Genomic DNA, 27,196 nt, shown 5'->3' with positions numbered 1-27,196 from the left:
ATCAGTTGTTGCAGTAAAATTTCAGTGTAGAAATTTTCGCATGGTATCAGAGCTGAGATCCGGCAACAGGAGAGAAAAATAGACTATGGGTCAAAAGCATGATGCAAAGGCATTAACTCAAAGGGACTCGCACAGATTTCCAGAAGAATGCACAAGGGACATGAATCACGATTATTCTATGCTAGCTTCCAGATTGGAAGAAGATATCGCTTGCTTAGCAAGCTCTACCACCTCGAAGGTTTGGTACATAGACAATGGAGCTACCTGGCATATGACGGGAATTCGAGAATGTTTTTCAAATTATCAAGAAGAAAGAATGAATTTTCATATCACCATGGGAAAAAAGGCAAAGTGTACCCCAGTAGGAAGAGGTATTGTAGCCTTTCAAACTGAAGCAAGAGAGTAGTTTCGAGCAACCAATGTGTTGCATGTGCCTGGATTGGGGATTAACTTACTCTCCATATCTCAACTTCAAAACAAGGGCTATGACGTTTTCTTCATTAAGGAGAAAGTATATGTCAAACACCCGAGTTGGAAAAGGAAGGCCCAAATTGGAATCAGGAGTAACAGGTTGTACAAATTACAACTAGAATCACCAATGGCACTGATAAGCAACAATAGAGACAAAGATTTGAATGAACTATGGCGCAGGAGGATGGGGCACTTACACCATGGGGCTCTGAGAATTCTCAGGAAAACAATGTCAGGAGTTCCAAAACTAGGTACCGAATGAGATGATGTATTCAAAGGGTGCGCTCTGAGCAAGTATGCCAAAGCAGCGTTTTCCATAAGTAACAATAGAGCTAAGAGTGTGCTAGGATTGATATACTTAGACATCTATGGACCGATGTCCACAAAAGCTCTTAGTGGTGTCGAATACTTCGTCACCTTCAAGATGACCATTCCAGGAAGACTTAGATCTACTTTCTGAAAACCAAGGATGACGTTTTTGTCGATTCAAAGAGTTCAAAGCTCTAGTGGAGAATTTGATAGGAAAGAAGATAAAAGTGTTGCGCTCAGACAATGGTGGAGAGTATGTTGACAAGGACTTCACTGATTTTTGCACCAAGGAAGGCATCAAAAAAGAGTGGACAGCTCCCTACAATCCGGAGCAGAATGGGGTAGCAAAAAGGAAAAACAAGACTATTGTGGAAGCAGCTAGGATAATGTTGTATGATCAGGATATGCACAAATTCCTATGGGCAGAAGCAGGCAGCATCGCAGTTTATGTCCAAAACAGGACTCCATACAGGGCATTGGGCAAAATCGCTCCGGAAAGGGTCTTCACTAGGAAGACACCTAAAGTCAGTCACTTCAGGATATTTGGGAGTTTAGCATATTGTCATATACCTGAGGAAAAGAGAAAGAAATTAGATCAAACTGTTGAGAAAGGATATCTTGTGGGATATAGCGAGAATGCTAAGGCATATAGAATCTATCTTCCAGGAAGTAGAAAGGTAGTAGTTTGGCGGGATTTAAAGTTCATGGAGGACAGAGCTTTCACGAAATCCCGAGAAATGCCTTCCGTGGAGCAGTCGAAAGATGAGCTGCTGGTCCAACCAATTTGACCTGCAAATACCATTACCAAAAATTCTCCTGAAAACAAAGCTTCAAAACAGGAGAAATCTCAGGATGAGGAAGAGTTGATAGATGTGCCCACTACCAGTGGAAGAACGAGCCGGGGAACTCCAACAGATTCTACATGATGCAGAGGACTTCATTGGTGAACCCAAGAATAATAAAAGGGAGCAAAGACAGCAAGACAGATACCAAGCCTTAGTAGCTCAGGTTGGGGAACCTTCTAATTTTTAAGAGGTCGTTCAGCATCAAGTATGGGTAAGATGCTATGGTAGAGGAGTACAATTCTATAATGGTCAATGATGTCCAAGACCCAGAAATCATTTTGAGAAATTCCACCTGGATGAGGAGTTATTAAAATAATTAATATTTTTTAATAGGTTCCTAAGTCTAAACTTAGGAAAATAAAAATATTAATGGGCATTAATAAAGATAAGGGTGAGAAGCTTCTAAGATACGAGTATCAAGTCCCTTTTAATCATAGTCGTTGATTAGAGACTTAATCTCGGTCGTTGATTCATCAACAGGAAAAGTATAAGAGAAGACTTGAGGATCATTTGGAGACACACCGGCAGATACTTAGTATCTCAAGGAAAATCAATTCTCAAGAGAGGAGATCAATTTTAGAGGGAGAGTTGCAAGGTGGAGGAAGAGGAGGGCATCAACAGCAGGGTGTGTCTGAGGAGGAGGTGACGCAGGGATAGTGAGAGACAACGCAGGGAGAGAAGCAGTCCAAAGGAGAGACGTAGCCTGAACGTAGAGCCACGCAGAGGTGATGCAGGAGTCGGAGAAGGGTCTCCAAAGTGTCAGAAAATTGCAGAGAAAAAGTCTCAGGTGTTTTCTTTCAGTTTCTCTATAAAACCATTCCTTGTAAAAGCAATTGTTGCTAAAGATTAATAAAACCCTCATCTGCTACACCGGTTTTCCCACATTGGGTTTTTCCTGGGACAATTGTTCAAAAATAACTGTGTTGATGCGATTGGTTCTTGTGCATGTATTTTTCTCTGTGTAATTATGTGATAACTGTCGTAGAATTTATTTTAATATTTGTTTAAGGGATTTCGTAAATAACTTATTGTGAAGAATAAGTAGGTGAAATAAATCAGTTGTTGCAATAGAATTTCAGTTTAGAAATTTTCACAGATGAATATTTGAAATATTTCAAAAGTTCATTGGCAAAAACAGGATATACCATCATGTCAGATGGATGGACTGATTAAAGGAACCATACCATCATAAACTTTCTTATCTTCTGCCCACAAGGAACCATGTTTCTAAAATCATTTGATGCATCTGATAGGGTGACAGATGCACACTTGTTGTTTCAGTTTTTGGATGAGGATGTTGAAGTGGTGCGGGGGGGGCTAATGTTGTTCAAATCATCACCTAAGTTGCAGGAAACGTAGGGCAAGGGGGCATTTCCGTACGGAAATGAGTACGAAACGCTAAAACGTGTGTGGTACGGCCCTGAAATGCGTTTCAGGCCGTACTGCCACGTTTCATGAAACTGAAACGTGGCCAATATGGCCTCAAACGCGTTTCAGGGCCGTACGACTCACGTTTCTGCTTTTTACTTGTGTGTGTGTGTGTGTTTTTAGGTTATCCTAGTGACTTCTAGATGCTTGTCTAAAGTTATAAAAGTGAACTTTTGCCCTAGTGTTGATATGCAGTTCATGGTAATGTTAAATTCTTAAAGTAAAAGTGATATTCTCATTACCATGACACATTACCTCCTTAAAGTAAAAGTGATATTCTCCTTTATTTTTCATTTTCATCCTTTTACTTAAATTTTTCACATTACCATGAAATGACTCGAGATGTTTGAGAGTGGTTTTGCCCTCATTGGATTTCATATGGAAAAAGTAGAATTTTTTATCTCACTCAAAATACAGCAGACTTATCTGTTTTTCAGGATTTTAGGATTGGGGGGATTGCAATGTTTCCATTGGATTTTATCATGTACTAAGGTATGGAAATTGTATTTAATAAATAAAACCAAGCCCTCTATGCAGGGGAGACTCCCAATAATCAAGAGCATGTAGGGTACTAGGGTATGAAACTTGTATTTAATCAAGAGCACTAAGGTCGTTCGACTATGTAGGAGGAGACTCCCAATTAAGCACGAGACAAGAAATTAGAAATTTCTCGTGGTTGATTTTGGATATTTCTATTTTCATTATGTGATCATTCATGAGTAAATGTGATGTAAATTTCAAGACTTATAGTTTATGCATTGACAATTGACAATTTTATCATAATGTAATAAATTAGAATGTATCATATATGCTTTATGATTGCACATATTTCTTAAATGTCCTAATATATATATATATATATATATATATATATATATATATATATATATATATCACGTTTCCAAAATTTGGGGAGGTTGCGTTTCGTATCAGTGCCCGTTTCGGAAACTCGTACCCGTTTCCCCGTTTCATGCAACCTATATCATCACAGATAATGCCTCTAACTACGTTCTTGCTGGTAAAATATTAGAGGAAAAACACAAAAACCATCTTTTGGACCCCATGTGTTGCACATTGCATAGACCTCATGCTTGAGAATATTGGTAAAATAGATTGGGTCAACAACATTGTAGAGCATGCCAAAAGCATAACTAAATATATCTACAATCACTCATGGATTTTGATCCTGATGAGGAAACACACAAGGGGCAGGGATATTATTAGGCCTGCCATCACTAGATTTGCAACTCATTTTTTGGCATTGCAATCTATGCTTTCCCAACATAAAAACTTGCAAAGGGTGTTTTCTAGTGATGAATGGAATGAATGTCAATGGTCTCGCAAACGGGATGGTAAACATGTGAGAAAGAAATTTAATGAAGAAATATTTTGGAAAAAGGCAACAGAGATTGTGAAGTTTGTTGAGCCACTGGTTAAGGTGTTGTGGTTGGTGGATGGGGAAAGACTGGCTATGGGCTTCATTTATGAGGTTATGGATCAAGCAAAGGCACAAATAAAGGCAACATACAAGGATATAGTGGCTAAGTATGGGCCCATTTGGGAAATCATTGATCAACGATGGAACAATCATCTCCATCGCCCTATACATGCAGCGGGGTTTTTTTAACCCAAGGTATCATTATAAAGCTCTGGAGGCAAAAGCTTTGACTGAGGAGGTTAGAGATAGGTTGATTGACTGCAGTGACCGCATGGTCCCTAAGGAGAGTGACCAATTGGAGATACACTGACAGATCACTTGTTTTAGCAGAGCCATAAGTACCTTTGGCAAGAACCTAGCAAGGATTTCAAGGGAAGCAAATGATCCAAGTAAACAAACAATTTCAATTTTCAAATTCTTATTTTGTTAAATTGTTTATAATTTAAAAGTTGGATATAATTTGTTGAATTAACTCATTACACAACTATGTTTTTCGCAGCACAATGGTGGGAGGAATTTGGTAGCCATTGTCCTCAATTGCAGAAGTTTGCAATCTATATTTTGAGTCAAACTTGCAGTGATATTGGGTGTGAGCACAATTGGTCTGCATTTGAGAGGATTCACATGAAGAAGAGAAATTGTTTGTAACAAAAACGGTTAAATGATCTAGTCTATGTCCAATACAACCTCCCGCTAAGACGCAACCAATTGTTGAACAAAAGACTTGATACAGATCCCGTTGTGTTGGAAGATATTGATCCAACATCAGATTGGGTAGTGGAGAGTCATCCAGCAAAGTTTGATTCTGATGACGATATTGGTCTTGATTTGGATTTACAGAAGGAGGCATTAGTTGAACATAATGTTCAGTTGAATGCAGATCCACTAGTACCAGGCCCAACCACAACTCCTCTAGTTGCAAGCACTTCCTCTACTAAGCCACGACGGAAGCACATATTTTGTCTATCTCAACATGCAGTTCTTGCACTTGCTAGTGCTACTACTTCTACAGTTGCAGTAGGAGATGGTGATGAGGAGGAGGAGGAGACATGGGTTTCCCTGTCTAACTCTGATTCAAAGTCTGAGCCAGATGATGTTGGCTTCTCTAACAGTAACCAGTGGTACTGGTGACTAGTGATGTTTTACTTTTGTTGTAGAGGCCATTTAGAGCCTCCTTGGTTATGTGTTTTCGTTTTGATCTCTATATCATGTATGTATTGGACAGTGCACTGGGTGCCATTTTGATATAATAGATATATTCATGACCCTACTTTGATCATATGTTTTCTTCTCTCTATATTCTAATGCTTTGTATTTGGAAACATGAATGAAAATCTTTAAAATTATGTTTTTTCATAAATAAATAAAAAATATTTAATGTATTTTTTACAACCACTGAGTCATTGAAATCAAACCGGCCGAGTCGATACCAAGTCAGAGTCGACCCTTGGCCGGTTCCGAACCCGAGTCAGAGTTTTCAAACATTGGCTTGAAGAGTGGAGACCTAGGCCAAGATGATAGTGAACCTCCATCATGTTTCTGTGCTTACTAAAGCAGATTGTACAATCTTCAGATATCCATTAAACAGAACAGTAACATGTCCAATGACAAGTTATTTCAAATTTCAATTGCCTTCAAAATCAATGCAAGCGGTAGATTACATTGCATAGGCAAGATCAATGCAAGTGTTAGATTACATTGCACTTGGTTTCTCAACAGTAAAAACTCCTCTCTTTAGCCAATTAGACACCATTATAAAGCATTGATCTTGTAGTGAGTTGGTTGACCGTTGGAGTATCTTATGGAAAGCTTCCCATAGCCTTGTGATAGAAGTTAAGGCTTGAATACTGGAGACCTAAGCCAAGGTGATAATGAGCCTACATCATGTTTGTGTGCTTACTAAAGCAGATTGTATGATCTTCAGCAATCCATTAAACAGAGAAGTAACATGTCCAATGACAAGTTATTTCACTTGCCTCCTTACAATGTCATGCTACAGGCCTTTTTGTTATGGAGCTTCCTTGCGTGCCTGTGTCACGAAGAAACTCCTTAAAAATCAAATTTGACAAATATCTCTTTTTATATATCTTTAACCAAAGTAAGACTTCGAAGCTTAGGGGTATCATCATAATTTGTCAACTGATAGCAAGCTTGAAACAAGCAAAACCTCAAGCTGGATCAAAGAAGCTGATTACAGATTATATTAGGAAAACAGAGATAAATGCACCAAGACAACTTTAAATATAAACTATGTGGACAAAAAATATCATTCAAGGTTTCACAAATAATTGATGATATCATTTATAAAATGGAAAAAACTGTGTAAAAAATCATTTGAGCAAAATAAAACAGAATATTGATTAAAACGAAGGTACGTGATAACAATCTAGCAGAATACCTGAGGCAGAAACTTGTTCACGTACACTGGAACCATGGACATCTGCTAAACTTTCCTCTTCAAAACGCTCACGCCCTTCAAGCAATATGCTAAGGTATTTATATAGGTTGCTCTGTATCATCAGTTTGATGTTTTGCAGCTCCTCCTGTGAAAATTTCTCCTCCTTGTAGAGAAATTTTGCCTGTAAAGAAACAACAGAAAGGTAAGCAAGAACATAACTCTAGTAATTTCATTCACAGGACTAGGGGAAATTAATAACACAATGAATTGGCCCATGGGGCTTTGGATTGAAGGTGAATGGGTGCACTGTTAAGGCACTCCTTGCGATAGGTCACTGGTTCAAATCCCCGTGGGTGCTTACCTACCAAAAAAAAATAACAAAGAATTAAATCACACTACATTAAAAACCCGTGGTTAAAAGAATCATGTGAGATATTTAGTATTCCACTATTGAAAAATCAAACAATTGACTGTGTTCCACAAAGATGGCCCAAAACTATTGCAACATTTACTGGACTGGGCAACTTGTCGGAGGTTATCGTGGCTAATGCAATGAAGAGGGATAAAACATCCATTCAAGCTAGCAACTAGTAGAGCATATTCCTTCTTAAAAGACTCTGATAGTTTTGCAATACTATAGTTTAACAGGCAAATATTGATCGCCATTGCTTTTGCTGAGCTTAAATTTTCTATTAAGTTGGCAAGGGAAATATTGCATCAGCCAGCCACCTTGGCTTAAGATATGTGGTAAGAAATGAATTATGATGAAATTTTAATTGTCCTCAGAAGACCCAAACAAGATCTATCATCAAATGTAAAGGACATGGGATATATACAGCTCTATATAGCTGAAAATCACGGGGATTGACACTGGACAAATAGAATTGAGTTGTCTACTGCAGTCGGAAATGGAGTCATTCTTGAAACTTATGGACTGCCACGGGATTTGTCAATAGTGCTCTTGGAGTTGATGGCCACATTGTGTACACTCCGGGGATTTTACCACCAGAACCACCCAAATATATTTTTGTAAGACTTTATGACTATATGAGAGTTTCAATGGATTAAGCTCTCCTTTAGATCTTGTCTATTCCACCCATTGACAAAAATAAAACTCAACAACTCCTTTTCAGACTTGCCTGGGGATTAATAATCCATAGGTCATACGGATTGACACCGTACAAAGCAGCTCTTGATATTGGAAAACAAGAGAGACAAGGTCTCACCTTTACTGCAATATAATGAATTAAAGATATGAATGGTCTTCAATATGACGGATATGAAAAAATGGGAAAAGTTGCAGGTGAAGAAGAAAGATTGGGATAGACTACCATGTAATATATCTGATTCAGTATCTTCATCATGTTATTTTCTTACTATTTACCTTATTAACTTAACTTTATCACTTTAATACTAATCACTTTCTTGATCATGTAAATTTCTTGCTGTTTTACTAATTTTACATATAATATATCTAATAATATAAAATATTCAGTAAAATTTAGAAGGGATAATTTTTTGTTTTAATATAACATTGTTATTATATTTCAATCCATTAGATTAGCATATATGGCATATTTACTTTAGTTTCTAAATGAAAACACAATGTTGACATCTATAGACTTCTCATGCCCAGTGTCAAACACTGTGACTTATAGAGGCTATGATTGAGATCACCATTTGGCCCAAAACATGTAGATAAGCACTAATGACCTAAACTTGAGTATGGTCATCGAGGTTGTTCTCAGACAGGGAAACCGAAATAAGAGATGCACCACTATATGTTTTTTCAAGGATGAGTACAATAAATATATTGGCATGTATTAACCTTGATAATGTCAGTTATCAACAATTTAAAGCACAGAGGAAATAGAGTGCATACTATACATTATTCAATGTGACCTAGCTGTTCCAAAGTAAGCTTTGTGTGGAAGGTATATGTGTTATGCATCAAAATGTGAACCAGCATACATCCATCTTAACTCTAGATCTATTAAGCACCAAGAAGGAAGAAAAGAAATTGATATGCAAGACTCTCGGTGTTTAAAACATCTCAAGATAGATGAATGAATATATAGCTATCTGACCAAAAATCTCACTCTTGTGTAAGTGCCTGGCAAGACGAGATGTTTCCAAACATTTTATCCACAAGGTTTAGCTCAAGTGGTTTGATTTTCCATGCCAAAGCCATGTTGGCCAAGGAGGTCACAAGGTTGAATCCACCTGGATCCTGTAATCTCCCCTAATAATAATAAAAATAATAATAATAAATAAATAAAATAATATTAAAATATAAGTATAAATAATAAACAATAAAGAAAAAATAATGGTAAATAAATAGTAAAAATCAAAGAAAAGATAATAATAGTAAATAAATAATAAATAATGAAAATAATATAATAATAATAAATAAATAAAATAGTAAATAATAAACTAGAGTTCTAAATAAATATATATAAAGTATAAAAATAAATAAAGTTAACAAAAAGTAAAAAAGAATAAAATAAAAGAAAAGTTAAATTAAGAGAAATATTAAATTAAGTAAAACTTAAAATAAAGAAATAAAAGTTGCATGTTGACACATGGAATGTGTGCATGCAAACCCCTTTCCATTTTTTGGTCTATTTAATGGACGATGAGGAGGATGAGATTCATCCATTCTCTTGGGAGAAAAGTGTTGTGAGACAAAGGATTCCTTGGCAATAGTATGCTGATTGAGGGCTCGGGGGTGGCCAGTTGTAGAAATAATAAAATAAAATAAAATAAAAAGTTAAAATAAGAGAAATATTAAATTAGGTAAAACTTAAAATAAAGAAATAAAAGTTGCATGTTAACACATGGAATGTGTGCATGCGAACCCCTTTCCGTTTTTTGGTCTATTTAATAGACGATGAGGAGGATGAGATTCATCCATTCTCTTGGGAGAAAAGTGTTGTGAGACAAAGGATCCCTTGGCAATAGTACACTGATAGAGGGCTCAGAGGTGGCCAGTTGTAAGAAGATTATGTGCAGCTGAGCCTACGGTTGGGTGAAGAGTCGTCCCCAAAACTTTGTTGCCGTTAACGAGATTCAAATAACGTTCAACTCCGAAATTACAAGTAAAGAATATCATCATTACAGGTAAGTTGTCTTTGCTCATATTTCTCAAAAAATCTATGCTAATTAGTTGAATAGAGGTGTGTTGATTATAAATCGCATAATTGATACAATTAGTTGTATAGGTTCTTACATATATTATCAGAGCGGGTTCAACTCTATGTGAGTAGTTAAAAGTTTGAGAAAAACATTTAATTATATTCACCAGTAAACTTGCTTGCGATGACAGAGAGAAATTTAATGAAAATAAATACAATTTTTATCTTTTTCTACAATAATTATTATATAAATTATTAAATAAATATCATAGCTTTTATTAAAGTAGATAAAAAAAAAATTAAATATCTTTGGACGTATATACATACTCTATAGTATAGTAACATGGATACTCTAAATACATTATTATACTTTTCTTTATTTAAAAAAAAAAGGCACAATTGATAAAAAAATATGCATATGTTATTAGCCTCAAATTATAATTTTTGCATATTAAATATAAAAGTGAATTACTTTTCTTTTGAACTAAAATTTTGCTGTAATTTTTTATTTATTTAAATTATAAATTATTTTAAGTTAATTGCCTGTATAATTTTTTTTTCCACTGGGAAAATCCGTAACATTTCATTAATATGAAAGATTACATATGTAGATGCATTTCGCATATGCCATTGTTCACAGATATCTCTGTACATTTTACAAAAAATTGCATGTATATGCTGTTGTTTCTACCGCTGTAATTATGCTGTGTAGTCAATAGAGTTTGATGCCTTATGGCGTCCTTCAGTTACAAAAAGATTTATACAAAAAACAGTCCTATATACTGCTGCTGTCATGCTGCTGTTATAAGTTAAGTCGCATGTAGACCCACAGTAGGATATTGCGGGTCTATATATGGGCGATGATAAAACTTTTGTTCCTGTTGATCCAAAATCTCGGATATCTCCCAGTGTCCTTTTTCCATCAGCGCGGCCGCCTTGGAAAGTTTGTCAGCATCCTGGTTATGTTCCCTGTAGATATGAGAAACAGTGATGTGGTTAAATGCCTCTTTAAGCTGTAGAACTTCATCAAGAATGACATTGAGTGTGTGCATGTGACATGTAGAGATATTATTGAACCAATTTATGATGATCTGTGAATCCCCAAATATGTTGATGCTAGTGCAGCGATGGCTTAAGGCAAAATGAAGCAGGTGTCGCAGAGTTATGAGCTCAGCAAAGTTGTTTGTTCCAGCACCCAATCCCGCTTTAATGTGGTAAGAGTGATTTTCAGATAGGTGCAGGATGAAACCACCCCCGCTGCTTTGAACATTGGCTGCTCCGTCGAAGAATGCCCAAGGAGTACCCTGATCGATGATGGGGGGAGGATTTGGCCTGCGGGTTTTTGGAGGAGGCGGTTCCGGCAGCTCGTTGAAAGCATAGATAATGCCTGCTTCAATAAGAGGCCAGTGTATGGCCTTCTCTTCGAATATCATTTGGTTCCTTGCTTTCCAAATGGACCAATTAACAATGATGGGCAAGTTTGCGGCCTTCATGCCTTTGTGGCTATTGTCCCATTCTACCCAAGCGTTGATAAGATCAGTACCTCTCCATTCCCCTGTGTAATGAATAAATGGTTTTATATTGTTCCAAACGAGCTGTACTGAGTTACAACGCAGGAATAGGTGCTCGGTGGATTCACTTTCAGCTTTGCATAGAACACATCTCGTCGGTCCGAATTGGGCTCTTCGCATGAGGTGATCTCCCGTGGGTACTCTGTTCCTGAGTACACACCATGTGAAGAGTTTCGATCGAGGGGAGGCAGATAGCTTCCAAATGTTCTGCCACCATCTATCTAATACTTCAGGTTTCCTCTGCTTGATTAGTTGGATGTATCCCTCCTTAGGTGTATATATCCCGCTGTCCGCCTGGTGCCAAATAAGCTCGTCCGATCCCTCTATTATTCGAATATGGGACTCCGTCAGGGCCGCACAGTATTCGCGCCAAGCAGTGTGCCATCTCTGCGGGAGGTTGAGGTGTATGGCAGTCTTCCAAGCCTGATGGAAGATGTCAGATTGCTCTTGATCCGCTATCTGTGCTATTACCCTGATGCCATGGGCTGAAAGAAATTCCACCAGAGCTTGTGGAAGCAGGTGTCTCCCCCCACTGCCGCTCCAGGGGTCTAATCCAATACGGGCTCTGCTTCCATTTCTAATTCTCCAAACTAAGTTGTTCCTGATCAGCGGGAGAGAGTGTAAAAGAGCTTTCCATATAGAAGATATGCCAGTTTTGTTCCACTCTGGAAGCCTAGCCCAATCCATAATGTTAAGGGGCCAAATGTACTTATGATAGGTTATGTTTGTCCATAAGCTATGAGAGGTTAGCAGAGCCCAGCCCATTTTGGCTGCCAGAGCCCTGGCAAAGGAGGGGAGATCCTTTAGTCCCCAGCCACCCCATTTCTTGGGCAGGGCAATCTTGTTCCATCCGATCCATGCAAATGTGCGCTTATCTTTGTTGCCTGCCCATAAGTATCTGGAGCAGAGATGCTGAAGTTTTGAAAGGATGTTCCGAGGTATCCATGCGAGAGCCATCCAGAAGACTGGCGTGGCTTCCAGAACAGATTTGATCAGTGTTAGTCTACCTGCTCTGGATAGATATCTGTAGCACCAACATGTTATCCTTTTTTCCACTTTGGTGATCAGCCAGACCCAGTCCGCAATCTTCTGGGAGGTGGGTTTTAGCCAGAAACCAAGGTATTTTAACCCCCTGTCCAGGGGCTGAGTGGAGAAGGGGAAAGCTTGGCTAGCTGAGAAGGATTCATTGACAGAGGTGCCCACCAATGTAATAGAAGACTTTGCCCGGTTGATCTCCATCCCTGTGGCATGAGCAAATAGCTTTAGGATCCTATTGAAAGTCGAGGTGTCTTGAATGCTGCCATCGAGGAGGATGAGGACATCATCAACGAACAACAGATGAGTAAGAAAGCATTCCTCTGATATTTCAAGGCCCCTGATAGTGCCTTCCCTTTTAGCAGAGATAATTAGACGGCTTAGAGCTTCCATAACCAGGAGGAAAAGGAGAGGTGATAGAGGGCAACCTTGTCGAAGCCCTCTCTCAGAGTGGAAGAAATGAGAGGCTGCTCCATTAATCAGGATGTTGTAGGCGGGGGATGTAATGCATGCCATGATCCAATTGATGAGGGAGTGAGGAAAGCCCAGATGGATGAGAATCATCTTGATATAGAGCCAGCTAACCCGGTCAAAAGCCTTAGATAGGTCGATCTTAAGGAGAATGCTTTTAAGGCGCTTGGTCCATATGGAGTGAATGGCTTCCTGGGCAGATCCAATGGCTTCGTGGATTTGTCTGTCTTCCAAGAATGCAAATTGCTGGGGAGCAATATGCTTGGACAGTATGGGCCTGATCCGGTTGGCGATGATTTTTGATATGATTTTGTAGAGGACATTGCACAGGGAGATGGGTCTGAAGTCGTCAAAAGATGAAGGGGAGTCCGATTTGGGGATGAGAGCAATGAAGGTGGAGTTTATAGCATGATAGATCTGACCCGAGGTTCTACTCTCCTCGACCACCTTCAGGATATCTCCTCCTAAGATATCAAAGAATGCAATGTAGAACTCTATGGTCCATCCGTCAGGTCCCGGGCTCTTTTCCTTCTGAAACCACTTGATAGTACTTTCTAGCTCTTCCATGGAGACAGGATCAGTAAGAGCGTCAGTATCTTCATTGTTTACAAACCTGGGAAAGTGAGAGGCCACATTGATAATTTCAGCTAGATTGGTGCCAGCAGGACTCTTGAAGATCCCTCTGAAATGAGCTGTACCAAGCTGAGAGAGTTTGTTAAAGGTGTCCGCCACTCCTCCTTCCGGGATTGGAAGGTTCCAAATGGTGTTTGCCACTTTCCTTCCTTTTGCGAAGTTATGAAAGAATCTTGAGTTTTCATCCCCCGCTTTTAGCCACAGAGCCCTGCTCCTCAACCTAAGCGATTCCTCCCTGAGCTTGAGTATATTTTGCTTTTGCTTCTCCAGTTCCACAAGTCGAAGCTTGTTTTCCTCGGAGATAAACCCTAGGCTTCTCTCATCCAGGAGGGATTTAAGATCTTCTTCCACCATAATGAGCTGCTCCTCCTCCCTTGCCTTTTTTGCCTTAGCCCACTCAATCACGATGTGTTTGAGCTCAGTCAGATTTTTGACAAATCCCCTTGCCATCGATGATTCTCTGTCAATGGGATGAGCATGCCAGTAGTCCGAGACTAATTTGGAGAAGCTTGGGTCCAGAAGCCATAGGTGATTGAACTTAAAAGGAGCTTTTGGCTTTGGGAGGGGACCCTTGATCTCCATTAAGATTGGAGAGTGGTCAGAAATGCCCCCGGATCCCACCCACTGTTTGTAGTAGTGTAGTTGGTGGATCAGCGGGCCTTTCATCAAAAATCGGTCAAGTCTGCGAGCCAAGGCCGCTGTCCCAACCCTCCTGTTTCTCCATGTTGGGAGGGGGTTCTGCATGGGAATGTCAATAAGATCATGCTGCTCCAGAATGCTTCTCATAAAGGCTGAGATGGAGTCTACTTGCGCCTGGGATCCCCATGACTCACGAAACCCTAAGGAGAAATTCAGATCACCCCCCAGAATGATGCGATCCAGTGACATCAGACTCCTGCTGAGAAGCTTTCTCCAAAAGCTTTCCCTCTGATGGCTTGGACCGTATGTATTGATGATGCGGAGGGAGAGACCCAAGTCCAAAGAGAAGATGTCAACCCCCATAAATCCAAGTCCCCCCCAAGAAGAGTCCAGTCTGATGGATTTTGGATTGTATCCAATCGCCAGTCCACCCGATCTACCATTAGCATCCATAGCAATGAATATCCATCTGGGCGAAATAATACTCAGGGAGTGGGAGATGGACTCAGCAGGACCTAGGGTTTCTTGAAGGAGAATGACATCCGGGGATTCGACCTCAAAAAGTCGTTTGAGGGCTAGTTTTTTGGGGGGACTAGCCAAACCCCTGCAGTTAAACGAGAGGCACTTCATGGAGGACCCCTCTTCGGGGGGTTTGTTGCTCTAAGGACCCCATCAATGGTGGATTGTCGACCTGATGCGACTTCAGCTCCCGCTCGTCTGATAGCCTTGTTTAGATCAGATTTCCTCCCCCTGGTGGAGGAGGAGCCCGCACCCAAAGGAACAATGCCCAGCCCAATCTGTGGTTCGGTAGGATCCGGTTGTGAGGTCCGGGGGCGGAGAGAATATGGGTGGGGGGGGATTTTTTTAACAGTGGTCTCAGCGGGGGGCGACGAAGGCGGAGACGAAAAGAGAGGCAAGGAGGGGGGAGCAATGGAAGGAATCAAGGGGGGCGGGGGAATGATGCAGTGTGCCATGGAACATGATAATGAAGAAACATATTCAGATGATTGTGCATTTGAGATAGAGGGAGAGATAGAATTTGTACCCGAGGCTTGTGCGGCTGCTGCAGCTGCCCGAGCCCGAGTCATCGGAGGCGATGGCGCGTCCTTTCTGATCATCTCTGGGCACTCCTGGGCTCCTTGGGATACAGTGAATCCATGCGACGGTTGTGAAATGAATGGAGAGGTCCCTCTGGATGCAATGGGGGAGATTTTCGGTGAGCTGTCCGGGCGCTTGATCAATGGGCAATCCTTGTAGAGATGACCCACTTGATGGCACCGGTTGCATCGAAAGGGTACTCCTTCGTAATCCAGAATCTGTATACGCCTGTGCCTTCCCCATTGAAGAGTAATTCTTTCCTCCAATCCTTCTCTGGTATCCAGATGCACCAGAATTCGGGCCATTGTTTTCTTCCGAGAGTCGATGTAGGATCGATCATGATCCAAGTATGTTCCTAATGCATTGCCGATCTTAATGAAAGATTCTTCGCTCCAGTATTGTAAAGGAAGCCCCGGTAAACGTACCCATAAAGGCCCTGCTGCTATTTGCTCGCGCTCGGGATCGAATAACGAGCTCCATCTCTTTAGTAGCACACGTGTTGTTTCTATATGCCAGAATCTTTCGAGTACTGCGTTCGTGTGCTCTTCATTTGCAAAATGGAGGGAGAACCACCCTCGTGGGAGAACCTGTACCTCCGGCACCTATGTGAGAAGGACTCCCCAGATTTCTTTCACCCAGCGTGTCAGTCTGTCCACCGTGAATGAACGCCCCCGCACATGCCCTACCAACACTATGCGCGCCAGAGCCATTGTTTCCTCAAAGCCCGGAGAGTTGTTGTAGAAGACAGTGATGTCTTTCGAAGTTGCCCTAACACACTTCGATTTCTGCTTCTTGGTGCGGGGAGCCGAGGGATGTTCAGCGAGCGGGTTTGTGTCCCCGAACGATGGGGGCCCAGAGGGTTTTAGGTTGATGACCGGAGTACCGAAGGCTCCAGAGGGTTTTGCCCCATTGTCTGGGAGCGGCTTAGTCACATTTGCCCTCGGGGCCTCTTGATCAGGCTGGGGATCAGGCGGCGGGGATGGGATCTGGTCCAATGCTAATGAATCAGGCGATTGAGAGGCAAGGAGAAATGCTGTGCCGGGTGAGAGAGGCGGTGCCTCCAGGCCTATAGACGATGATGAGGGATCTGGCAAGGAAACCACCGGCAAGTAATCCTGTGCGCCTGGGGCTTCGGAAGGCGGTGGAGCGAAACCCGGGGAAGCAGAATTAGGGTTAAGAAAAATGAACTGACCTTCCAACGGATCCTCGGAATAATCCACGAGGTCCGTTTCCCGTTGACTCTCCATGCCGGACAGTGACTGCAGCCTCCCGTCGATGGCGTCGATCTGTCGACCGCTCGAAACCCTATCTCCCGAAATCTGCTCCCGCCTGTGGTCCTGCAGCTGCGGTCTGCGGCTATCCTAGCCCTTCGCGGTTTATCTTACCGAACGCCGTCAGAGCCATCCTTTTTAATTGCCTGTATAATTGTTATTCTAAACTTTGTGATTTACTTGTGAAGTAAAAAGTTATTTAAAAAAAAAAAAAAAACTAAAAATAGTTATATTTCAAATTGAAAACTAGTTATTGAAAATTAAAAGTTATATTTCAAACTGAAAACAACTAGTTATTAACTTATTAACTAAAAGTATTTTATATATTATTATTATTATATATTTAAATTAAATATTATCTGAAGTTAGTTATATATATATAATTGGTCATAAATAACTTTTGATCATAAATAACTAAAAGTTATTTGATTGTTATCTTAAACTTTATGGTTTATTTTTAAATAAAAATTATTTTGGAAATAGCTAAAATAAAAGTTAATTATAAATAATTATAATTTATATTCTAAATTGTGAATTAATTATAGTTATCTATAAGTTATATCTCAAACTGGAAACCAAAACCCAGAGCTTAGAGAAAAGTTCTAGTTAATTTGTTATGACATACATAATTATTAATAATATAAAAGTTATGTATTTGTAAACATAGAATAATGATGATATAATAACATTCTAAGAGAGGTTTATAATTTGGTCAAGTTTATATATATATATATATACTAAGTCACAGGGTTCGTCAGATTTGAGCATGAGGTTCGAATTCAAGTGAATTTAAAAGCTTTAATTTCGGTTCGACGAAGTTTTGTACAAGTTCGACATAAATTTTGGTGGTTAATTCAAAGGGTTAATAGAACATCCTACATAGCTCACCAATTCTAATCAATAGATTGTTAATGGAGGAGGAGATTACCTGCAGAAATTTGACAATTGCGAGCAATTTGATGGAGAGATGCAACGTCATCAAGCTACTCCGTGAAAACGACCTCGACATTGAAAAAACCAACCTAAAGTGCTTTAATGTATGTACAAGGTACATATTATTAGAATAATACTATTTAGTGTTTAATGCTCATTCTCATTAGTTGTTGCTATTTTTATCATTTTAGCAGTTTCTTAGATGAAACTGGTTGTTTCTATTTTCTAATAGAAACTTGATGTTTCTATTACTGTAAATATCTTTGTATTACTTATTGAGCTACATTCTGCTCATGTAATTAATTCAATTCATTCATTGGAAATCCATATGCATGTTTCGCACTGTTTTATGGTATCAGAGCACAGGGATTTTTTTCGAAATAATTTTTCATAGTTTGAAAAATTCGGTACTTCATTTCGAAATTGCTCTTCTGTGGAGAAAAAAAAAATTCTCTCTTCGTCAGTTTCTATTAGGGTCACTGTGCGTGTCTTCGGATCTGGGCAATTTCGTGGAAACTACGTGCCTGCAATCGATTGATTGTGGATTGCATTAAACGATTCAGCGTGATTTTCTTCGTTGGTTTTTGCATCAGCAGCAAAGAAACTGACAGAAATTCGAGACGAAGGGCGAGGGGTCCGGAAATTCTCAGGGTACGCGTGGTCATGACAGAAACAGCATACAACATATCGATAAGAAAGCGGACGCATTGATCCTTATATCTCAGATCTAGCAGTGGCTACTGATCTGTAGCTTCCATTGGTAACGCGGATCTTGCTTCAGATCGGCAACTATTCACAACATTTTCGTGCGATCCACATCACAGGAAGGAAAACTATTTGTTACTGTAATATAAGAATACAATGTCCCTCGTGCATGTGCGACACTCGACGCCATATTATCCCTTGAATTACACGACGTAGTGTTTAAGGGAACATCGCCACCTTCTGAAGTCTGAGCTGAGTGCGCTACACTATTCCCAAAGAAAAGAAGAAGTACGCAGCAAGCAAATTGAAGTGCAGGTTGAGATCTCATTTTGTCAAACTGCAAATTCCATCGTGGTTCGATCTCATCCCCGGTGCCCTGAACCGTGACCGAGAAGCCATCGCGGAAGTATTTGGAACCGCGCGCGCTTAGAAACAAATCCAGAGGTTATTGCCCGTCTTCTTGTCGGCGGTCGGAATGCTGTTGAGACAGCCATCGATAAAGGCGTAAAGAAACAGCGGAATTTTTTTTCTGAATTTTTTTATATATATTTCTTCTACGCAGACGTGTGAGAGTCTGCAGCGTGGTGGAGCATTTACGGCAGATAACGTAACACATATCAGGTGTGAGTATCTAGCGTTTGTTGTGTTTCGGGTAGCGCTGAAAGCCTGTGGGGATTTTTGCCGAGTAAGTTATTTTAGTAAAAGATCATGCTATATATATAATTTCTTGAACCCGCTCCTCAGACCAATTTCTGGTTATATTTTCTATTACACCAGCACCTGTCAGATTTTTGTCCAAACTCAGCCGGCATCTGCATTAAAATCCGTGCCAGATTTCTTTGGTATTTTCTGTGTCTTGGGAAACGTGCAGATGGCTTCGCTAACCAATCTGATGTTGGAAGGCAGTCAGCGCTTTAATGGCACAAATTATAACATTTGGAAATAGAGAATGTTGACCATTTTTTAATATAGGCGTCTTGATCAGCTTGTTTTGGCCAAAGAGCTCCGTCCTGGTACAGCTGGTAACGATCAAGATGAGTTTGATGATCGAAATCGAGAGGTTGTTATGCTTCTCAAACTTTCTGTAACTGATGATTAGTTACCGCAGATTCCTTCCGGCAAAACAGTGGCTGAAATTTGGCAACATCTTAAGGAATTGCACGAGACATCCGACAAGAGCAGAGCCTTCTTTCTCAAAAATCAGCTGTTCTCCATCATGATGGACGAACATATGTCGTTACAGGAACATCTTAACAGGATTAAAGACATTCGAGATCAGCTCGAAGCCATTGGTCGGACCATGGAGGAAGAAGATATGGTAGTCATTACTCTGAAAAGTCTACCGAAATCTTATGAACACTTCATAGAAACACTCAACATTACCACCACAAATGTTGATCTGAAGTTTCCAGAGTTATGCACCAAACTCCTGCAGCAGGATCGGTGGAAACAGCAGTTTGGTAGTGGTGCTTCATCAGTGTCCTCGGAAAATGCTTTTGCTGCCAAATATCAGTCCTCTCAGTCCTTTCAGCAGAAAGGTTCTTCGCAGCCGTTTGATCCGGCTAGAAAGAAAAGTGTGCAGTGTAATTACTGTCACAAGTTTGGGCACATGAAGAAAGATTGCCGACAGAGGATTGCTTCTGAACAAAAGAAACAGGGAGGGCCCCATCAGACAGCAAATGTTGCAGAACATTCCGAGCAGACAAATTCTGCCTTTTATGCCTTTATGGCTAAAATGTCTTCAGATCATGTCCCGTCTTCTACCTAGTACATTGACTCTGGTGCATCACGCCATTTCTCTCACAGGCGTGACTGGTTTATTGACTTCTCACCTTTCAGTGATTCTGTGGTATTTGGCGGAGGTGAAAAGTACACAGTGGTTGGCAGAGGTACAGTTCAGATTCAGTCTGGTGGGCGCACACTCATCTTCCTGAATGTGTACTATGTTCCTAGTATGGAAATTAATCTGCTGTCTGTTAGCCAGATTATGAGGAACTCTCCTCAGCTTGATGTAGTGTTCAATGCGCACAAGTGCTCTATTATCGACAGGGAGACTAGTCTTACGGTTGCTGTTGGCCTCGAAGATCATGGTCTATACAGGCTTCTTGACACTGGTGATTCTCCAGAAGTGGCTCTAGTGGCTCGTGTTTCTCCAATCAGCACTCTGTGGCATCAGCGATATGGGCATCTAAACATGCAGTATCTCTCTCAACTTTCTCGGGAGGGACTTGTGTCAGGGTTACCTGATATTCAGACTCAGCAGTTGGGCGTATGTGGCGCCTGTCAAGCTGGCAAGCAACATCGGTCTTCATTCAAGGATGGAGAATCTTGGCACGCATCTAAGGTACTCCAGTTAATTCATGCTGATATTTGTGGTCCTATGAATACATCTTCTATCACTGCTTGCAAATATTTTTTGCTTATTGTAGATGATTTTAGTAGAAAGATGTGGGTGTATTTTCTAAAATATAAATCTGATGCATTTAGTACCTTTCAGAAGTTTAAAACCTTAGTTGAAAAAGAGTCTGGCTGTAATATCATGACTCTTAGGACAGATAACGGGGGGGAATTTTGTTCTTCTGCTTTTTCCAACTTCTGTGATACTCATGGCATCAAACGCCAGTTAACTACACCCTACACTCCTCAGCAGAACAGTGTTGTCGAACGCCGCAACCGCACGGTTGTTGAAATGGCTCGTTCCATGTTACAACACAGGAGTGTTCCGAACAAATTCTGGGCTGAAGCAGTATTTACTGTTGTTTATCTTCTTAACCGATCACCCACTCAGGCTGTTAAGGGGAAGACCCCCGAAGAGGTTTGGTCTGGCCGTAAGCCTACGATCAGTCACCTCAAAGTATTTGGCTCAGTTGCATATGTTTGGATTCCAGCTGCTAAGCGTTCTAAGTTGGATTCCAAAAGCCAGAAACTCATGATGACAGGGTACAGTGATCATCACAAGGCCTATAGACTAATAGATATAGCCACTGGTCATCTTAGCTTCAGTCGGGATGTAGTATTTGATGAAGATAGAGGATTCTTTCAGTCTTCTTCTTCTGAGCAGTGTTCTGAGGATCAGCCTCACAGTGTTCTTCTTCCGGTAGGTCCACCTGATGGGAGGGATGATGCAGCATCAGTGTTTGATAATACACTATCTGAGCTTCCTCCGGAAAATAACCCTCCTCTTGCTGCACCTATTGTTCTTGAGCCTTCTCCACCTCCTCCCGATATTGGTTCCTCTACTCTTCGGCCAAAATGGTGGGCTAAAACCATTGGTGATCTCTGGGATGATGAGCTCCTTGAAGATAGAACTTCTAGACATAAGAGCAAACAGCAGTCTACAGTAAATTTTGCTCTTATGGCTAACCTTCACAGTGTTTTTGAGCCTCAAACCTATTCAGAGGCTAAGGGTACATCTGAGTGGGAACAGGCTATGGAAGCTGAATTCCAGAGTCTTCAGAAGAATCACACGTGGACCCTTTCTGATCTTCCTGCAGGGAAAAAGCCCATCAGCTGCAAATGGGTGTATAAAGTGAAATACAAAGCTGACGGAACCCTAGACAAGTATAAAGCTCGTCTTGTGGCTCGAGGGTTCTCACAGAAGGAAGGCATTGACTATGAAGAGACTTTTGCTCCTACAGCCAAGATGAGTACCATACGGCTTGTCCTTGCTCTAGCAGCTCAGTTCAATTGGAAAGTTCATCAGATGGATGTAAAGAGTGCTTTCCTAAATGGTGACTTACAGGAAGAAGTCTACATGATGCAGCCTCCAGGATTCAAGATTGTCGGTCAAGAACAGAAAGTGTGTAGATTAGCTAAAGCACTCTATGGATTGAAACAAGCTCCTCGGGCTTGGTACATGAAAATTGATCAGTCCCTGACAGATCATGGCTTTCAGCAGAGCCCATCTGATGCAAACCTGTATATCAAGCATACTGGTGATGATATTTTGTTTGTAGTTGTCTATGTGGATGACCTTATCATTACTGGCAGCTCTGCACATTTGATCCATGGGATCAAACAAGACTTATGCAGCACCTTTGATATGACAGACTTGGGACTTCTTCATTACTGTCTGGGGGTTGAAGTCTGGCAGACTGAGAACAACATCTTTCTCTCTCAGTCCAAGTATGCAAAAAATCTTGTGGACAGGTTCAGAATGCAGGATTGCAAACCGGCCACGACTCCTATGGAACCAGGACTCAAACTTTCAGCTCAGTCATCCTCCCCCCTTGTGGATGAAACTTTATTCAGGCAATTAGTAGGCAGCCTCATCTACCTTACTGCCACTAGACCTGACATCAGTTTTGCAGTGAGCTACATTTCCCGCTTCATGTCAGCTCCTAAGGCTGATCATTGGATAGCAGCAAAGCGTGTGCTACGATATGTGCGTGGCACTCCTGATTATGGACTCCTATACACTCGAAGTTCCGATCCTATACTCAGTGGTTACACAGATTCTGACTGGGCCGGTTCGGTTGATGACCGAAAATCTACAGCTGGGTATGTGTTTAGTCTAGGATCCGGTGCTGTCACCTGGACTAGTAAGAAGCAGCAGGCAGTGGCTCTCTCCTCAACAGAAGCAGAGTATCGCGGAGCAGTTAAGGCATCTTGTGAGGCAGTTTGGCTTCGACGTATGCTTGCGGATATGCATGTTTCCCAGACAGGTCCTACTCCCTTGTTTTGTGATAATCAGGGAGTGCTCAAACTTGCCAAGAATCCAGTCTTTCATGAACGAACAAAGCATGTGGAAACCCATTGCCACTACATTCGCCAGCTTGTTGAAAACGGATCTGTTCAGTTGCGATATGTTCCCACAACGGAGCAGCCCACAGACATCTTCACCAAGCCTCTTGGTCCTGATAAATTTGTAAAATTCAGAGGGTCTATTGGCGTTGTAAATAGATTGAGCATTAAGGGAGGGTATTAGAATAATACTATTTAGTGTTTAATGCTCATTCTTATTAGCTGTTGCTATTTTTATCATTTTAGCAGTTTCTTAGATGAAACTGGTTGTTTCTATTTTCTAATAGAAACTTGATGTTTCTATTACTGTAAATATCTCTGTATTACTTATTGAGCTACATTCTGCTCATGTAATTAATTCAATTCATTCATTGGAAATCCATATGCGTGTTTCGCATTGTTTTACATATCAATGAAGAATCAATATGGGTTACTTAAATGGTAAGGGCAGGTTTCAATGCGAGTTAAAAAGAGAAATTCTACGAGAGTTACAAGTGTCAATGTGACAGTTACATAGAGGTAGGGTACGAGAGTTACGGGTGTCATTGTGAATTAGCAGGGACAAGTTATTGGTTCTTGTAAAGTTAAACGATTTCAAATAATCTGAGGTGGAGCCTACACTAGAATTAACACAAATTTAAAGCTCTTCACATTACAGGAGGGGAGAATGGAATTAAGACGCTGAAAATAGGAAGGACTTGGTTGAACTTTAAGCAGAGTTTCTAAAATGGGGAATGAACCTTCTTGCACCGCACATCATGGAAATATGCAACAAGGATTCCCAAGAGACTAGACAACTAGCCTAGCAATACCCCTTTTTAAAAGTGGAGACATTAATAATCTATCCAACTATAGAACAATTATGATCAATCATTTGTTTGCAAAGCTTTTCGGCAACATGGTAGAAGACAGAATTAGTAAGTGGGCAGAAGTAAAAGAAAAGAAGGCAAGAGGACAAGTGGGTGTTAGGCCGAAACATTCTACAGTGGATCATGGGATCACGTTGAGACGCGTTGTTGATAAGGTTTGGGAGGACAAAGAAGAAGTATTTTGCTGCTTTCTTGACTTCAAAAAAGCATTTGACACAATCCCTAGGGATAAGTTGTGGCATAGAATAGAAGAACTTGAAATTCTTGTGCATTATAGAGTCGATGTCCATAGACTTTATGAAGAAGTGAAAGTCAAAATTAAAACCTCGGCAGGTATTTCAGAAAGCTTCAGAACTGACATTGGAGTCAAGCAAGGTTGCCCTCTATCCCCTACTCTTTTTTAACTATATATTGATAAATTGGAAGAGTGGCTAAATCTGCAAGGTGGAGATGGTGTTCAGTTGGGGGAGTTTGTGATAAAGCTTCTTTTATATGCTAATGATATTGTATTGATTTCTAAATCGGCCCATAGATTGCAAATTCACTTATATGCCCTTGAGCATTTTTGTTAACAGTGGGGATGCAAGCCAATACTAGCAAGACCAAAATAATGATTTTTCTAATAAAAGGAAGCAAAGCCAGCATACTTTCTTCTTTGAAGACAACATTCCTGAAGAAATAAATGAATACAAGTACCTTGGGATTGATTTCAACAACAAACTCAATTGGGAGGACTGCAGAAAGAAGAGAATTTTAGGAGGGTGGAAATCATTATATGGTCTTCAAAACAGATGTAGAGAGGCAGATTTATGGGATTGGAAAACGATTAAAGTGCTTTTTGGACTCTTAGTTTGTCCAGTGATGCTATATGGGTGTGAGTTGTGGGCTAGCAACACACTCGTCTCAAAATGGAAACAAATTGAGAAAATCCAAAAAAGCTTGATCATGAGCAAGTTCAAAATAAAAAGTTCAGTACCTTATGAGATAATGTTGAGTGAATCATGAGCAACTCTCATTGAAGCAATTGCTATGGTGTGGCTCATAAGATATCTAAAAAGAATTGAGCAAATGAGAGTAGGTAGATGGCCTAATGTTATCTTAAAAGAAGGCATGAGTGAAAGAAAGAAAACATGGATGAAACAAAACTACACATGGATGCAAAAATGGAATATCTACCTCAATGCATGTCCCACAAACAGCAAGGAGCTAAAGGATTTTGTTATGGAGAAGTTTCGTAAAAAGGTATGGGGAAGAGAGTTGGGTAGAGAGAAGAAATATTACATTGAGGAATTCAACCCTACCTGTGATCTACAACAAAAAGAGTTCATTGGAGCTAGCATTTCGTGGAGGGCAAATGTTCTTATTGCTCAATTAAGGACCAACTCACATCAACTTCGGTGTGAAACAGGACGATGGAAAAGGCCTAAAGAAGCTTGGGAAGAACGGGTGTGTACATTTTGCATGTCTGGGGCTATGGAATCAGAAAAACATTTCATTTTGGAATGTGATGCATTCAAAGACGTCAGAGAAAGCTATGAGAACATGTTAACATCGGTTTCTTGGCATTGTATTTTTAGCAAGGGGATTGTTGGAAGGTTGGGTCAGGTCATCATCAATTTGAATCGGAAAAGGATTGAATTGCAAAAGGTGAAAAACAGGGAACTAATGGTCTCGTAGACTATTTTTAGTCTCGTGGACCTTAAAATATCATTTCATTATATATTAAAAATGGGTTCATATTCATATAGAGTTTATTAATTTGGTATATAATATATATTATAAATTAATAAATCTTCATTTATAGTATATAAATTTATTAATATATTTTATAGTTATTTATAGATATATATTATGAATTAATATTATATATAAGTGTTATATATTTTGAAAATTTGAAATATGTATATTGTCGAATTTAATGGTGAACCTTATATGAACCTCATCACTAAATTCGAATTCGAATTGAACTTTATTGTTGTCGAACTCGAGCTCAAACCCGAACCATGTGACATTGTGTGTGTGTGTGTATATATATATATATATAGAGAGAGAGAGAGAGAGAGAGATATGTGTTACATGGACCGAAACAAACCCCGGGAGGAGGAAAACGCATTCCAATGGTTCCTGCGTTTCCGAGCACTTTGGAACGGTATGGGATCATTTCCTTTTCGGCGGGAGTTGCAATGGGAGCAACGGACCATTCTGGGAGCCTTGACGCCAATTTTTCTTAGAGTTCCTGCGTTCGCACGTAAATTTGGCGCCAAAAAAACTCCAATTCCCAAACTCGCTCACAAAAAAACTCTATTTCCCACCAAACTCACTCACAATCCTCCATAAATGTTGTTGCTCGGCCTCCTTTTCACTCCATCACTATAGATGTTAACTTGTTTATTGTTGGAGAGCGCAATTGTTTGTTGGTATTCGTTTGGAAACAATGGCGGGGGGAGCAGTTTTGTTGTCTAGCATAACCTCTATGCTAGCATGTCAATTTACTATTTAGTTTTACTATTGTTGTTCTGTCTAACTGCATTTTGATTTTGGGCATTGTTGTTATCCTGCTCTTCTGACTAACTGCATTTATCATAATTCTTTTTCGGCCCCCGATTTGTAAGCATCCTATCAATTCTTGGTATAAGCTCCTTCAATCTGCGTTTAGATTTGTTCACACGATGGTTTTGCACAAGTCCAAATTTCTTTTTTGCTTTCTTGACTGAGTCCATCACACAGATCAAATTTTCCTCTATCTCTGAGCTATGCGGGTTTTGAATTTTCCAATAACCATAGGAATAGTCTAGTTAAAATCGTTACCCTATCTATTTTTTTCTTTAAACAAATAATTTGTTTCTTGCAACGCTTCTTGTTTTGCTCTCAATGCTTCTTCCTCTAATTCTTCCATTGTTGGAACAACACTCTGAGTGTATGCAAAAGCAAAAAGCCCCCTTTCTTCCATCTCATCTAATAGTGTCTGAGTTGTACACCAATCAAAACCCTCAATAACATGCCCTAATCAATTTTGAATAGGAGTCCTTATTAGGCCACCGACCACTTTTCTTATGCTCAAAGAAATAGTAATGAGCCTTCTCAAGGTTACCCAGTGTACAAAATCCATCTATCAATATCTCGTAGGAGATAAAATGAAATTTTAAAATTTTATATTAGCATTCTGAGCTTTTGAAAAGACATCACAAGCCTTTTCCATTTTTCC

The 27,196-nt window shown here is 40.1% G+C and overlaps 1 protein-coding gene across 3 annotated transcripts in view; it reads right to left on the bottom strand.

Moving 5' to 3' along the window:
- Positions 1 to 27,196, bottom strand: part of XLG3 (extra-large GTP-binding protein 3) — a 206,562-nt gene that overhangs the window by 81,622 nt on the left and 97,744 nt on the right. For all 3 annotated transcript variants that reach the window (XM_089459158.1, XM_089459159.1, XM_089459160.1), the window contains one exon: positions 6,890 to 7,070. In XM_089459158.1, coding sequence (XP_089315284.1) covers positions 6,890 to 7,070 — 181 coding nt within the window. The remainder of the gene's footprint in view (positions 1 to 6,889; positions 7,071 to 27,196) is intronic.

This window comes from Pinus tabuliformis, chromosome 7 (assembly GCF_031772625.1).
Source record: "Pinus tabuliformis cultivar Carrire ecotype Pingquan chromosome 7, CPIR1, whole genome shotgun sequence".
Taxonomy (NCBI): domain Eukaryota; kingdom Viridiplantae; phylum Streptophyta; class Pinopsida; order Pinales; family Pinaceae; genus Pinus; species Pinus tabuliformis.
Note: the sequence above shows the minus strand (reverse complement) of the source record. Positions and strands in the feature narration are given on the sequence as shown.